The 15,760-nt window shown below is 38.3% G+C and overlaps 1 protein-coding gene across 1 annotated transcript; it reads right to left on the bottom strand.

The window, feature by feature from the left end:
- Positions 1–1,567: 1,567 nt before the first annotated feature.
- On the bottom strand, positions 1,568–5,820 carry LOC133706866 (uncharacterized). The gene is made up of 17 exons (XM_062132416.1): positions 5,570–5,820; positions 5,351–5,454; positions 5,161–5,269; positions 5,011–5,075; positions 4,880–4,918; positions 4,540–4,636; positions 4,346–4,442; positions 4,174–4,237; positions 4,011–4,087; positions 3,812–3,890; positions 3,206–3,285; positions 2,930–3,014; positions 2,757–2,825; positions 2,611–2,678; positions 2,480–2,528; positions 1,845–2,349; positions 1,568–1,743 (listed from the first exon to the last, which is right to left on the bottom strand). Exons 1-16 carry the CDS (start codon positions 5,634–5,636, stop codon positions 1,963–1,965), a joined length of 1,536 nt encoding a protein of 511 aa, XP_061988400.1. The 5' UTR covers positions 5,637–5,820; the 3' UTR covers positions 1,568–1,743; positions 1,845–1,962.
- Positions 5,821–15,760: the final 9,940 nt, after the last annotated feature.

Here is a 15,760-nt window from a genome sequence, read left to right as displayed (position 1 = left end):
TTCACACTCTTTTCGATCTGCTCGGAACTTGACCACACCCCGTTTGGCAGATGGTATAGTAAGAAACTTGCCTTCTGATGTTTTCTTGTGAACCCATACCTTGACTTCATTTTGGGGCTCACCTCTGAATATTGTAACAGGATATACATTTTAAGAGCACCTAGCAATGAACTTGCAGTCATGCACTAACTTGGAACATGTTTTCTATGAAAATATATCCAATAGATGATCATTCTAATCCACTATACTTGCTTCCCCATTAGGCTCTCTTCTTACTACTATAGTTTCCATTCTCATGCCTTGTGCCTTTACGCGTCCAGGAATGGTGATAACATGATCTTCTTTAGTTCCTTCTTTCTCCATATTTCTTTATCAACAGATCCATCCTAACAATCACGGCGTTAAGAAAATCATAGTTACAGGTGCCTCGTGGGAATTGTTGTAGAGCCTCAACAACATGTTCATCCACAACTTCGATATTTTGTGAAACCACTATATGAATCCACCCACTTCCCTTGCTAGGTCGTTACAAAACAACTCCTACTTCATCATATTTGCAGTGGATGAGCTTCTTCTCTACTAGCATGGAACAAAGCTTTTCCATTTCCGAAAGAGCTTTGTGCATCGATGGACCAACATCAATCACCAAAACTGTAGCATCCTTATTTCGAGCCATTGCAGAGGGACTGGAAAAGCTTCTGAGTTCCTAGAGAAGTGTAAAGTTCAGTCCATAGCAATAGCCAAGTTCGTTTTCCTGAGTCATTTCCTTTCTATACTACAAACGGAATCCTAAACCATTTTCTTTTCTTACCCCAATACAAACAGACTCTTGGATTCCTAGTAAAGCTACGAGAAAACTTTCCAAAACACATTTTAGGAGACGATGGATTTGGTAAGTTTTTAAGGCCTCTAAAGTACTGTAAACAATATGAAATAAGAACATGAAAACCTATATATAGGGACTCCATAAACCAGAGACATCAACTACTTTCTATTCATCTTTCGATTTTGCAAGCACAATGTCGGTGGAGACACCTGATTACTTTCCTTGCACAATGTCTATGGAGATGCGTTACTTTCGTAGCACAATGTTCCAATCAAGAACACCAAACGGGGAAGGTAGAGAGGACAAGCTTCTGATCAAACTACTGTTCTACAAGATAAGCGGAAGCCGCCGTCAGAGTGGTGGTGAATTTACAATTAAGAGGCAAACCGAAGTGGCTAAAAGTTTTGGTAGACTACTTTCTTATCAAGCAATCATTATCCAATTATAGGAGTGAGTGTACACAGATGGTGACTGAGTCTCTCTCGCGCATGGGTGTTCCAGAAGCTGAACATCCAAGTATTATTGGAAAGTTATTCCAGGATGTTGATGACATGGCTGCCTCGCCGGAGCTGCCTATTGTGGCAGTCATAATGGACATGACTGAGCAGAGGGAGAGTCTCAATGATTGATGTTCTTCATAGTGTGACATTTAGTACTGACGTTTATAGATAACATTTTAAGCTCTTTTTTTTTTTTGATGATCCAACATTGTCTGTTTCACTTTGAAACAGAGATCATAGTCATAATTCCAGTGATATTTTCACATCTTCATTGTGAATAATTTAGCATGTCAAATAATTACATATTCAGCTTCAGTCATCAATACAATGCAATCTGTTCCTTTTGGAGCAGAAAGTTGATGTGTGATAATTCATGATACAAGCCTTGTGTGCCGGCTTAACACTCCAACTTCAACCCTGCACAAATTTTAAAACTCAATCAACCTTAAGATCTTGCATGGCAACTGCGAATACAATTACACATTAACAAAGCATTAAAGAAGAATTCAAATACTTACCGTTAATAATCTGAAAAAGGGTTGAGGCACCCGGCTTCTGAAGCATTATACCCATCAGGGATATCGGCATTTTGTACAGTGAACTCCAAAACTATGCCAGCAAAAAGAAAATGAAAACCTACAAGTTCAGAGTAGGTGCTGCAAAGTAATCACGGATAGTTTTCCTTTTTAGAGAGGAGGGAGGGTTCAGAACAGAAGAGGGGCTCTTCAATGTAGCTTCAGGGGTCTTTTCAAACATTTCACTCATGTCAGAATCTAACTTGGATTGCTTCTTCTGTGATTCAGGAGTACAGATTTTAGGCATTTTAATTGGATGAAGTGAGTTACTTTCATCTAGTCCTTCATCCAAGGGACAGGAATTTCTGGAATCCTTTGAGATATGCATTGATTCATTCATCAGAAGCCTTCTACATTCTGCACCTGGGATTGCCATTATTCTTCTTCGAATTGCAGATGGTGATGGTGTGCTTGGGCAGTAACGATTCTCAGAGTTCCAGATGCGAACCTATTGCAGGAAGTGAGACATTGATTTAGGTGACATGCTAGTGAAAAGTATTACGTTTCAAGCATGTAAAACATGGCAAGTGTAGAAAACTAATAAATGTACAATCTCATCATTGAACTGTCTTGCATACCGTAAAATCATCTGAAGAAGTTGCTATCTTCCCAACCTCAAAATGGGACCTATTAAAAGTTAAGAAAGTATTAAATCATTGTTAGGAGATGAAAGTCATTTTAATCAACAGCATTAGGGTAAAAAGACTACCAATCAACTGCTGTAACTTCTCCTTCATGGCTTTTCAATATTACCAGATCTTCTTGAGGCTTGTTTACCTGGATTGAGATGGCCAATAGAGTCATCCATCAAGCAAGACCAATATCCCTAAGCACCAAAGGAGAACTAATTCTAACCTGCCAAATGTAGGCGTTTCCATCACTAGAACCACTGAGTATGTGAGCAGCATCAGGGCTAATAGCCGACTGTAATTACATAATCAAAATGAAAACTTATAAGCATGCAGGAAATCAATCTAGATGACAAACTGGCTTAGTGGACTTACGAAAAGCAATACTTCTGGTCTTACCTTTACAAAAAAAGATTCAATCCGGCCTCCAGAGAAGGATTGCATAGGACCCTTTTCTAGCTGAAGCACATTATACAAATAAATGCTGACAGAAAACATAAGACAAAACAAGTGTTATAAGTTGAGACAAGAAGAGAAAAACAAAACAAAACTATATATTGTGCAATGCATTTTTGAGCATGGAAATTGTCTAAAGGTTGTACAATGTACAGGGCTATGTGTGAGCACTGAAGGCCACATCTCAGAATGTTCTTACAAGAGAAATAAGGGATCTACCTGTTGTCCATACAAGAGGCTGAAACAAACACTCCATTTAAATCTTGGGATAAGCTAGTTATGCCATGAAATCTTCTTTCCTGAAATGAAGAGGATCAGTAGCTATCAAGACATCAATATATACACTCTTAGACCAGAAAGAAAGCACCCACACATCCACACACGTATATATCACTAGGTTTCCAGCTATTTCTCAAACAGATGCTATTTTACTGAAACAAGTAGTCTAAGTATATCCAATTATACTCCAAAACATATTTTCTGCCCACACATCACATCTACAGCTACTATTACAAATGATTTACCAAATATTGAAAGCCCAAATGGTTTTCTTTAGTTAGTAGACGAGCTAGAGGTAGGTCTCTTATAGAACGCTTTCTCTGCTAAGTTACCATGTACTAATGACGTAAAGCCTTTGCTATTTTCACTGTGTTTGTGGATGGTACATAGAGCAGAAAACAAAGAAGCAAACAATAAAGCATTTGCAATGATCCTGACACCACCAAGGTAGTCATAAAGTCTGGTCCATCTTTTAACTCAACAAATCTTTCTAGCACATTAACTCGCTGTTCAATGTGAATGAGACAATATATACTTCAGACTAACCTTCTCATTTGACTCCATATGAGGACATGTCTGTGTGACTATACTTTTCAAACTTCTAGTGTCCCAGAACTTGACAACACTGAAATCAGAATGAACCATAAGATCACATTAGCAATAATACCATATCACTTCATATGATTTAACCTCTGACTAAGTATTTGGCATTTAACGACGTTTATCTACTGTTACATGCATATACCTGTCCACAGCTCCAGCAGTAGCAATGGAAACCTCATCTTTAAGATTAAGAACTGATGTGATGCTCCTTGGAGCAGCCTGGGAAAAAAGGAAAAAAAAAATGAGGCTGAAATCTGAATGAAGAGTACAAAAGAATTGAATAAGAACTATAATCAGAAACACACCTTTCCACGCCGTGAACGCTTTGCTCGTGGGGTTAGATGAGCCCCATTAACCACAGCAGTTGGGCTACATGAATTAATTTTGAACTTTAGTGGGATGGAATCTCTTGAAATAAAACTCACTTTACCATGAAGATGTAACATACTTAACACATCAAAACATGAAATAATTTACCATATGCAGAGCTCCGCAAGCGTATTTTTGGATGTTGAATTACATCTCATATCCCAGAGAGCAAAGGAGCCATCTCTTGAACCGGAGACGATAATCTCTGTCAGATAAGAAATAAGACCTTATATCAGTTGTGCTTCTCATAATACAAAAGGATCACTCGAAAAATCAGCTTGCAGGAAAAAATCTAAACCTACCGGGATTAGTCGGATGAGGACTCAAAGACTTCACACTTCCAGTGTGCCCCACCAGAACTGCAGTACATTTCTTTTCCTGAATATCCCATACCTTAACCTGGAGAAAACAAAAATCCAAAGAAACAGCACAATCACTTAGTAACTAAACCAACTGCTATACGAGGCAGAATTACTTCTATATAACTTTCCTCCTACCAGATTACATTACTTTTTTCGTCATTCATGTGTTAATACTCAAGTCCTTAATCCTGGTTAGTCAATTTCAACTTTTCTGAACTCCCTCTAAGCGAAAACAAAGCACTATAGGTCTGGAAAATTGAAATGGACTTAAACCACTTACAGTTTGATCACCAGAAGCTGTCACAATCTGAGTATCATCCTGTAAAAAACATCACATTGCATAAGCATAACCATCACATTACATCTGCTACATTTTCACCACGATAAGAATCGCATTAACATTTATTATACCTTTATCCAACAGATGTCAAACACGGCATTTTGATGTGCAACCCAATCGTAAACCTTGGTTCTATCTGAAAATCAACAACACAAAAGATCAACTTGCTTCAAAACACAGCGAAAACAATAGCAATTGAAAATCCATACCCAATGATATACCTGCATTTTCCCGGTGAGATGCAGATGCCGAGAACTTGCGACGCGTGTCAAACAAGCTCAAGTACCCATCCTCATCAGACATGGCGACGATGTGAGAGTTTCTACTGGTCTGTCAAAACCGCGAAAGATAATCAGGTCAAAATTGAAAAACACGAGTCAAAAAAACGCGGCGGCGAACTGATTCTGATACCTTGCCGAACGAAATTGCCATAGGAGGTCCGTTGTGCTCGGCGGCAATGGCCCCGATTTCGGAGAAATCCGAAGCCAGGCAATCGATGTAGGACCGCTTCGGAACTGAAACACAGAGAAATCAAAAGCCTAAGGTTCAGAGCGGAATTGATTTCCGATCGGAAAAATGAGAGAGAGAGCGAGAAATGGAAGATGCAGAGTTAAAAGAGTAAAACCGAACCTCGGGATCCGTGTAGCTCTCTGGATCTGATGCCTTGGAAGAACGACCGGGGATTTGAGGTCTCCATCGGTGAAGCTTCCGGTGACGGAGGAGGAGGAGGAGGAGACGGAGATGTGAGATAGGGGAAATGGCGGAGGTCAAAGAATGAGGGTTTATAATCTTTATTTGACTTTTGGGGATTTTGGGGGAAGGGAAATTTTTGGCGGGAAGAAGGTTTTGATTTCGTGAAAAGTTTGGCGGTGTGGCGCCAATAGCCGCACCAAAATATGGTGGAGGTAATGTGATCCGACCCGATCATATCATCGGGCCAAATCATGTTAAACGTTTTTCTTGATATAAAAGAATATCGTAAGCTCACCGATAGTAGGGTCTGATTTTTAGAATGTAAAGCATAACGGAACATGCCAAAATTTATTTGTATCAAAGTAAATTTCATTTCTAAAATACTTAATTACGGACTGAACGCATTCACAACTCCTATTAAGAGAATACATCTATAAACAGTTAAACACCAATAGAAAAAAAAAACTAAACGTTAATTATTCTCACTCGAAAGATGAGAGACAAATTTCATAGAATCACAATTTTTTTTTTAAAGGGGTTTGGAACCTAAAATAACTGAGAGGATCAGCCCTACGCTTGAATATTATTAATAATAGGAGAATAATTGCACAACGAGGGGGACAAATAAACTTCACCTCGAGTAGTAGTACAAAAATCCTTATAGAGTCCGTCGTGAGTAATAACAGAGGTCTCCTTTAACCAATACTCATCTAAGTAAGACATACTAGCGAGGTGTGTCAATTTATGTGCAACACCATTCGCTTCCGATATATAGACTGTATCCTAGTTAACTGAAATAATAAATTGTATGTAAGCGCGCAATCCTCCACAATACAGCCAACTTCGCACATGTCCTCCATATCTCCATTAAGTGCAGTAACCACTATAGTACAATCAGTTTCAATATCAATATTGATCATAACTTGGTGAATAGCAAGAAAGAGACCAGCTATTAGAACTTCAATGTCCATGTGTAAGGCAGACTGAGCAAAAGAAAAGGGACGTGCAATAGCAACTAAAAATGTACCATTTTCATCTCGAATAATTGCCCCAATTCCTCCGCACCCACTGTTTGCGTGAAAGGCCTAGACCTGTAAATGGATCGGATTTTGATCCGGACCCGCTCCAGATCCGTGACTATTGGACGGGTTTGGATCGAAAGTTTTGATTCGTTGATCCGTTAATGATCCGAATCCGTTAACCCGTTTATTTAACGGATCAAATACGGATCTAGGTCGATCCGATCCGTTAATGATCCGGCCCGTTTTTGTAATAATAAAATATTATTTTTTATTAATATATTATTATTTTTTAAAAATATAAAATATAAAATATGAAGAATTTCTAATACAATTTTTTTGTAAAAATCTAAAGGACAGTCTATCACCCAAGATTCTAAGAAGCATTAAAAATTTTGATAATGTAATTCTACTTTTGGTGATATTTTTCATATTGTTTTAATATTTTATTAATATCTTATGAGGTATCATGATATAAATTTAATATTACTATTTAAAATTTTAAAATATTTGAAATTATAACGGGTCGGATTAGCGGATCGGGTATCCGTTAACCCGGCGGATACGGATTTGGATCGAGCTATCAACGATCCGCCGGGTTAACGGAGCGGGTTTAGATCAAATTTTTTTTTTAAGTAAACGGATTTGGATTTAGGTCGATCCGATCCAAATCCGGTCCATTTATAGGTCTAGAAAGGCCCCATCAACATTCAATTTTAGTCTACCACTTAATATGTGTTGCCATCGAGTCATTGGATGTTTCTGCTTCGAAACTATAACCTTGTGCACCTGTTAATAATCATAAAGAAGCTTAGATGCCCGACATGCCATATTCAACGGGTTGAAAGAGCCACCATTCCAAAGAACTATGTTTATTTCAGACCAAATTGCCCGTAATAGCATCAGGAAAACGTCACATTGTTGCTAGGGCTGTGTCTCAGCGACATCACGTACCAATGCAGCTAGATTAGAAGCAGGTAACTTTCTTGTCTTCAAGTTAAGTGGTCCAAACACCAATACTCATCCACCGCATCAATCTACAATGATACATATATATCTTCCACAATTATATATGCAATATAGTAGAAAACCTAACAAACAGGTATGATACAACAAAAAGTAATTCTTATATAGAGATACATATTTGAAATCAAGTTAACTAAAAAAATATTTTAATGATTAGGTACCTTATTATACAAAATTTTAGGTTATAGTCGAAAATAACCTATATACCACAAACAGAATAAATTATTTTTCACCTTTTTAAAAAAAAAATTATACTAAAACTCCGTGATTCTCAAAAGAGTGTTTATATTCATACCTCCATTATTTGTATTTGGACCTCCAATGATATTTTTACCACTATTTTTTCAGTTTTTCCCTTATTGGTTTCTCTCTGCACCTCTCTGCTCCCTTTGTACCTCTACTACGATCTGCCGCATCAACATCTTCAATCGAAGAGATTTTTCTCCCCACTCCAAACGGTAGTTTCATTACTCAAGTTGACTCCCCTACGTCTATAAAAACGATCTCAAGAGCATCAACAACATCCTATGTTATTCAAACGAGAACATGAAACAGAACAATCTGTGCAACATCTATTTGTCTATTTTATTTCAATTGTTTTGGACCATATCAGAGAACCTAGAAGCCTAATGTTTTTTAGCAGCTTTTGTGGCTCTTTTCCTCATCTCCTGTGTTATTGCCACCCCCAACTCGTTTAGAGGCAATTGTTGAGAGAGAGAGAGAGAGAGAGAGAGGATTACCAACTAGAGTTTTATTTTTTTTTTCAAATTTTTTTTTTCAGCTTAATTGTAGCAAGGTTAAAATAGGATTATGAAATGTTCAAAAATTGATTGGTCAAACTACCGATTTTGGAGGCATGAATTCTCAAAATAATAATGAAAAAAATAAAATAACAAAATATTTAAGTATTAATGAAGGTATTTAAAAGCATAGCGTCAATTATGCTAATTTATTATGTTAATTATAAGTTGTGGGAATTTGTATAAATTTATTAAAAATAAGACATAATATTTATCTTTTTTTTTTTTATATAATTAATCCATCAATGATTATATTACTCAATGCTCAAGCCAGAATGACCATTACATACTCCTCCGTTACCATTCAAAGATAGACAAGAGGTTGTGGGGGTAACACATGGTACATACTGCTAGACCATTCATTAGACATCTGGTGCTCACTTATTAAAGCAAGTCTATTAACTACGATAAAACTAGGACATAGTAATAGGCATAGTTCAAAATAAAACTAGACTTTCTCCTTGCCCTTACTGCTAGGGTTAGGAGATTTCTTCGAGTACAAGACACTGAAGAAGGACCTTCTTTGCTTTAGATGGTTTTTTGTTTTTTGTACATAGTGCTAGACCAATATTCATTAGACATAATATTTATCTTAGTTGTCACGGTTTGGGTGTTTATTAAAAAAAAATGTTTGTTTGGTTTTATCAATTGGGTGTATATTAAAATTTTCTTTTTTAATTTTGGAGTTACAAGTTCTTCAAGTAGTAAACCACGTGGTGTGGTGTGTTGGTCGAATGGCCTAGTCTGGAACCCCCAGGTCTAGCGTTCGAATCCCCGCTCCATCCTGTGGCCAGCAGATTTGAGGGACCCTTTGGGTTCGTGCGTCTGCGGTGCAGTGGATTAGTCTGGCTTTGCCAGGCTTTCGCCGCACTGTCGGTGCAGGTGTCCTGGCGCTGGGATACCACTGCATGGGTGTGTGCGTTACTAACAACTAACCCGATCAAAAAAAAAAAAAGTTCTTCAAGTAGTAGCTAATGGCGGAACATTGTTCGGGCTTAGGGTTTAGGGACCTAATACTGAATAATGTGGGGAGGGACCTAATTACTATGGACCGCGAATAATATAGCCCTTTGAATCATGGACCGCGACCCTTTTGATCATGGGTGCGGATGGGTGGGGCCCGTTTGTGTTTTGGATTTGGGTCGCGGTCTGGTGAATACTGTGCGCCACGCGTCGCAAGCAGTGGATTTTTTGGTGGATAACGTAAAACGTATGAAGAGGTATCGTGTACTGTATGAAAAGGTATTGTGTACTGGAAACTGTGGAGGGAATTTGGATTTGGATCAATTTGTACGATTTTTTACCAACCCAACTTCGTGTAACTGAACATTGTCTATGCCACGTTTGTGTTCTGGGAAATTATCCATCTCCTCAAACCATTTGAGGAGTATAATTTTCCAAGACTTGCTAGGATTTTATTAGCATATTAATTTCTGAAACAAAAATTAATCAATCTAGTACTTACGTAAAGCATATGACAGAGTCTTAAATTACCAAGTCATAGGGCCAAATTAAGCCTCTACACGTACTAAGTCACTTGATCGATATCGTTAAATTGTTGCAGGTCTAACTCCCTTTAAACCGACTGGAATCTACGGTATACATAGAGCTTGCAAAGTTACCCCCACATTTTTTATCGTGCGTCTACATAAACAAAGGTCTAAATTTGGTTATGAGGCTTAAACTTTTCTCAGTATTGGGCTATAGAGTATAGACAGTATCCTTTATGCAACTAAGATGCAGCTTCATATCCAGGAGGCGATATGACTGCTACCCTGCTCTGATGGTCATATAACATCCTACTGCACTTGACAATGCACTAATTTGGCTAAAATCTTGTTTAAAATTGTGACCAAGTTGGCTAAGAAAGCCCAAACGTTGAAGTGACATGATAGGGCATATAGGAGGCTACTAATAATGGATCGAATTAATGCATGCCTTCCCGGCAGTAGAGTACTATTTTCTTCTTCAAAAAAAAAAAAAAAAAAAAAAAAAAAAAAAAAAAACTACATGACTATCAGAAACAAAATCTCTGGCTGGTGATCAACTAATGCGTTCCAACTCTTTGATGGGATGCTTGCTATTTGCTGCACCCCGACCAAACTGAAACTGCTACACTTTGAAAACTAAGAACAGTGCACCAAGTATTCCAATTTCCAAGTTCTTCACCAGCGTCATGGAACAGTCTGAAACAATCACTGGAGGATTGTTGGAAGTTACTTTGTCGCTATATTTGTTGAGGAGGTCATGAAACAGGGCCAAAAGATGGTTCTTTCAGATGGTATCAAAAAGCAAAGGGAGGTCAAGCTATAGCTAGTCACATATTTGACAAGATAAAGCTTCCTTCATTGTGACACAGTTGTCACCTTCTACAATATTTTGGCCATAATGCATAGTAGACTCTTCTAATCCTCCATTGATCTCTTCCACCAAGTGCTGTGCCTAAAAGGGCAATCAACCGTGCTTCACTCGAAACACATGATTGAAAGCTACTAGCACTAGGATCACATGGTCTTCTATCTAAAGTTTCAGGCTAGGCTGATTCACCCACCCATTTTGGGTGATGGTCGAGCTTGTTTTCTACCTCCCTTCTGCAAACCATGCAGCATCTGCCTAATGATAAAGTTTACAAAGAAGTTAGGGTACCTTTTACAGTAAAACAATCTTAATGGAAAACAAGAAAAGCATTAGCGGGAAACCTGCTCACAAAAAGAAAATACTTAATCTGGTTCAATTCTAGTATTTCTTCTTTGATGATACACTGTATATAACACATTTGAACAGGTCCGGACTTAAGAGAAAACAGGAAGACATCTGAGGTCAAAGTAGTCCCATTGAAAACCATTTACAGGAACTTGGGATGAACAAATGCAAAAACTGCTGTCATCCTCTAATCTGCTACATACCATGTGTGCCTAACGTGTATGATAAAAATAAATAAATGAATGAAGTACTTTTCATTTTGATTTAAGAACTGATTGACTTGGTAGTAAACTAGTAATTGTGGGGGGTAAGACAGAAAGAGAAAACTGAGAGATGAAGTATACTTGATTAGAAAGGAGAAGCCAAGACACCATCACTAGTACAAAAGATGAAAACCATAGAACCCCTTAACCTGCATTAACCATCCAACATCATAATGGTAAATACAATCACAGAAATTCCTGATGTCAAAGAGAAAAAGAGCCAGCTTCCCAAATTTCAGGGGTTTGGAAGCAGAGAATTCTCAAGAGAAATTGCATTATAGAGAGTACAATCATGAATAACTGGACCTTAAGCATGTAAAGCTCAGGCTTAATTAGATTACACCTATGATGCACGGAAACGCGAAAATGCCCGCGTATCCAGTATCGAAACGGGAAACGGGTCGGAAACGCTTGGAAACGGTTTGGATACGTCCGTATCCAATGCGGAAACGCCAGAATGTAAATAAATAGGAAACGTGGGGGTAATACTGACTTTTTACTCTGCAAAAATTGAAAAAAAAAAAAAAAAAAAAAAAAAAAACAAACAAACAAACAAACAAACAAAAGACCTAGAGGGGGTTGAGATTGATAACCTTTCACTTGATGAACCACAATTAGAGGGGGTTTTGTTTAATGTTGATCATGAAGATGAAGACCTTGAGGATGTTGTCCAAGTTGAATGAAGTTGATGGTTGTTAACTTGTTATTAGTTGTGTTAACCTTTTATTTGAACCTTTGGATTGATAATGTTTGATTGTGATAAACTAGTACTTTGTTTACGTTTCATATTTTTTTCTTCTAATTATATATATATATATATATATATATATTTAATTGTCGTTTCATTCACGTTTCCGTTTCCTATTACATTTAAGATTTGCAGTTTCCACGTATTCGGGTACTCGTACCCGTATCCAGGATGGAGCTAATGGAGGCGCGTGAGGAGATCGATAAGAAGAAGAGGGAGTTCAAGGAGGGGGTGCTCGATGGAATGGCGAAGATTTTTCAATTCTGATTTTTCAATTTTCATCTTCTTTTACGTTCTAATTTTTTCTTCTTTCTTCATCTCCAGAATCCCGATGCTCCGACTACCGATACTAGCACCAGTAAGAAAGATCACATCTCTGGTATTCCACCTCTTGTCCAAGAGTAGTGGAAGGAAGTTGCTGAGGAAGTTGTGTCCAAGAGGTAACATTTTATTTTACTTCAAATTTGTTACAGTAAAATATATTAACCAAATTATATCTTATTTTAGGGTGGAGCTAATGGAGGCGCGTGAGGAGTTCGATCAGCAGAAGAGGAAATTCAAGGAGGGGGTGCTCGATGAAATGGCGAAGGTTTTTCAATTCTGATTTTTCAATTTTCTTCTTCCTATACGTTCTGATTTTTTCTTCTTTCTTCATCTCCATAATCCCGATGCTCCGACTACCGATACTGGCGCCAGTAAGGGGCAGCTAAGGTGATTGATGGAATGACGAAGGAGGGCGAGAAAGATAAAAAGTGAAGGAGCAGTAGAAAAAGTGAAAGAGTAGTTGAAAGTACAGAGAAAAAGTCAAATAGCAGTAGTAAAAAAAAGGTGTAGTGACACGGGGAACGGGGAAAAATATGTAATGGGGGTTCAAATGTAGTTGTAATGTCATCTATATAATCAAATATTCCTTTTACTGCTCAAATATTCCTTTTACTGTTGATTGGATACTCCTCAACCTATCTATGCCACTCAGGGAAATAGTCACTACTGGAAATATTAGGTATATGTAAATCAGTGCATTTATCCACAGAACTGTTGAATGGAAATATAAATTCACCCAGGCATAAAAATACATCAGTATTATAGAGGAAAACCCTAGAGGACGCCGTTGCCTATTCTAGTGCCTGTCCGGCTGCGCCTCGACGCCGGCGATGGCCTCTGGCCTAGCCGGTGTATGTTGGGTGAGGCCGGATGGGTTGTCTGTTGCAGGGATGTGTCTCAAGCTTGAAGGTCTGGATCGGGAGGTGTCCTGTGTTGTTTTTCTGGGTCGAAAAGAGTGGCTGAGTCGGGGAAGCGGGCTGGGATCGGGGATGGGATTGGCTTCTGCTGGCTTGGAGAGGCATCTGTTGGGGGTCAGTGGTTGGCCGGCCGGACTCGATGGCCGGATGGTGCAGATCGAAGGCCGGTTGAGATTGATGGCTTGCGGAGACGATGGATCCGGATCCGTTTGCAGAAGTTCCATTTGCCGGCTGGAGTGGGGTGCCCTGAAGTTGACCATCGTTGGTTGGACTGCGACGGTGGCGTGTGGGTGGATCAACGCTGGTGGTGGGAAGGCGGTTTTGGTAGCGGGGGGACACAGCTCTTGCTTTGGGCCAGGAAGGCCGCATGCCCTGCTGGTGTGGGATTTGGGGCTTGGATGCTGCTAGTGGGCCCGATCTGGGCTGGAGATGGGGTTTGGGCTTACTTTGTGGGCCCTACCTAGGCTGTTATTTCTTTTAATGCTTTTACTGTTTTATGTTGTTTAGTTGTTTTCCGCAGTTTGCGAGCAATAAGTCCCTGCATTCGTTGTGTAGGGCTAGTTGGGCTTTTTGCCTGTGTGTGCACTCAAAGTGCTCTGTCTGCTCTAGGTAGGCGGCGAGTTCCTTGCTTTGTCAAATGGTCGCTACCTCCTAGTGGCAGGGTGAGACTAAGTGTCGTCGGATTTATCCTCCGGCGGCAACATAGTAGGAAAACTGTGCGTATGGTAATTATGCTATGTTGTAATCGAGTTACATATCGAGTTATCTTTCTGTTATGTCACTGCTATGTAAAAGCAAATAGAGTCGCCAGTAGAGCGCTCTTTGCTAGTTGGTGCCTTGTTGAATACAGTTATTTGGTAGAGACTCATGATAGTATTTCAGGATGTTCTCTAGATGCTAATTGTAATCAGGGGTTTAGGCTCAATGTCCCCCACTTGTATTCGACAGTTTCATTAATGGATTAAATTCAGTTTACCCCCCTGAGGTTTGGGGGTAATTTCATGTTAGTCCCTGTCCTTTCAATTTAATCAGTTTACCCCTCAAGCTTGTCAATTCTCCTCAACCGTGTCCATTCCATCCAATTTGGACGTTAAGTCTGACTTTTGAGGGCTAAAATGGTCATTTCAAGACAAAAAAAAAAAAGGAATTTTTTTCTTTTTCTTTTTTTAATATTTTTTTTCTTCTGTTTTTTTTTTATTTTTATTTTTTCTGTTTTTTCGTTTTTATATTTTTTTTCTTCTGTTTTTTTTTAATTTTTTATTTTGTCTTCAACCTATACACCACAAGTTATAATAGGTTTATAAGAACAAAAAGATACTCTAGGTGGTTGAAAGCCGCTCGCTGATCTACGATATTTGTGATATATCTCCAATAAAGTGAAGAATTTTAGGAGATATCCCCAATAAAGTGAAGAAATATCTGTAAAAAATGATTTTACACTCTATCTATAAATATCTGTAAAAAATGATTTTACACAGATATTTCTTCACGATTTTACACTTTATCTGTAAATATCTGTAAAAAATAATTTTACACAGACATTTATTCACTTTATTGGGGATATATCCTAAAATTCTTCTTTTTATCGGAGATATATCATAAATATCGTAGATCAGCGAGAGACTTTCAACCACCTAGAGTATCTTTTTGTTTTTATAAACCTATTATAACTTGTGGTGTATAGGTTGAAGACAAAATTTATATAAAAAATAAATAAAAGATGGAAAAAAAAATTTTAAATGAAAAAAAAAAACAGAAAAAAAAAAACCAAAAAAAGGAAATTTTTTTTTTTTTTTTTTTGTCTTGAAATTACCATTTTAGCCCTCAAAAGTCAGACTTAACGGTCCAAATTGGACGGAATAGTAGAAATTGGACACGGCTGATTGAAATTGGAAAGCTTGGGGGGTAAACTGATTAAATTGAAAGGACAGGGACTAATATGAAATTACCCCCAAACCTTAGGGGGGTAAACTGAATTTAATCATTCATTAATCAAGGCTTGAGTGTAGCCGCACCAGCCCTTTATTCAAAAATAAAATAAAAAATACATCAGTATTCTGTATTGTAAATTAGTAACATCAAATACAAAGAAGGCCCTATGTGGTCAATAAAGTTGGGCTAGAAATATTGAGCCCAATCTTCAATTTAGAGCAACCCCTTATGCATAACGACGCAGTGTCGCTCATTCCTTCTCTATATAATCTGTTTAACCCTAGCCGCATCACCAACTCTCCAACCGCTCCACAAAACCCTAAGACACTCACAGAGAGAGCAGCCATGACGACGAGTTTCAAGAAGAACCGGAAGAAGAGAGGCCACGTCAGCGCC

Source organism: Rosa rugosa, chromosome 1 (assembly GCF_958449725.1).
Source record: "Rosa rugosa chromosome 1, drRosRugo1.1, whole genome shotgun sequence".
NCBI lineage: Eukaryota > Viridiplantae > Streptophyta > Magnoliopsida > Rosales > Rosaceae > Rosa > Rosa rugosa.
Note: the sequence above shows the minus strand (reverse complement) of the source record. Positions and strands in the feature narration are given on the sequence as shown.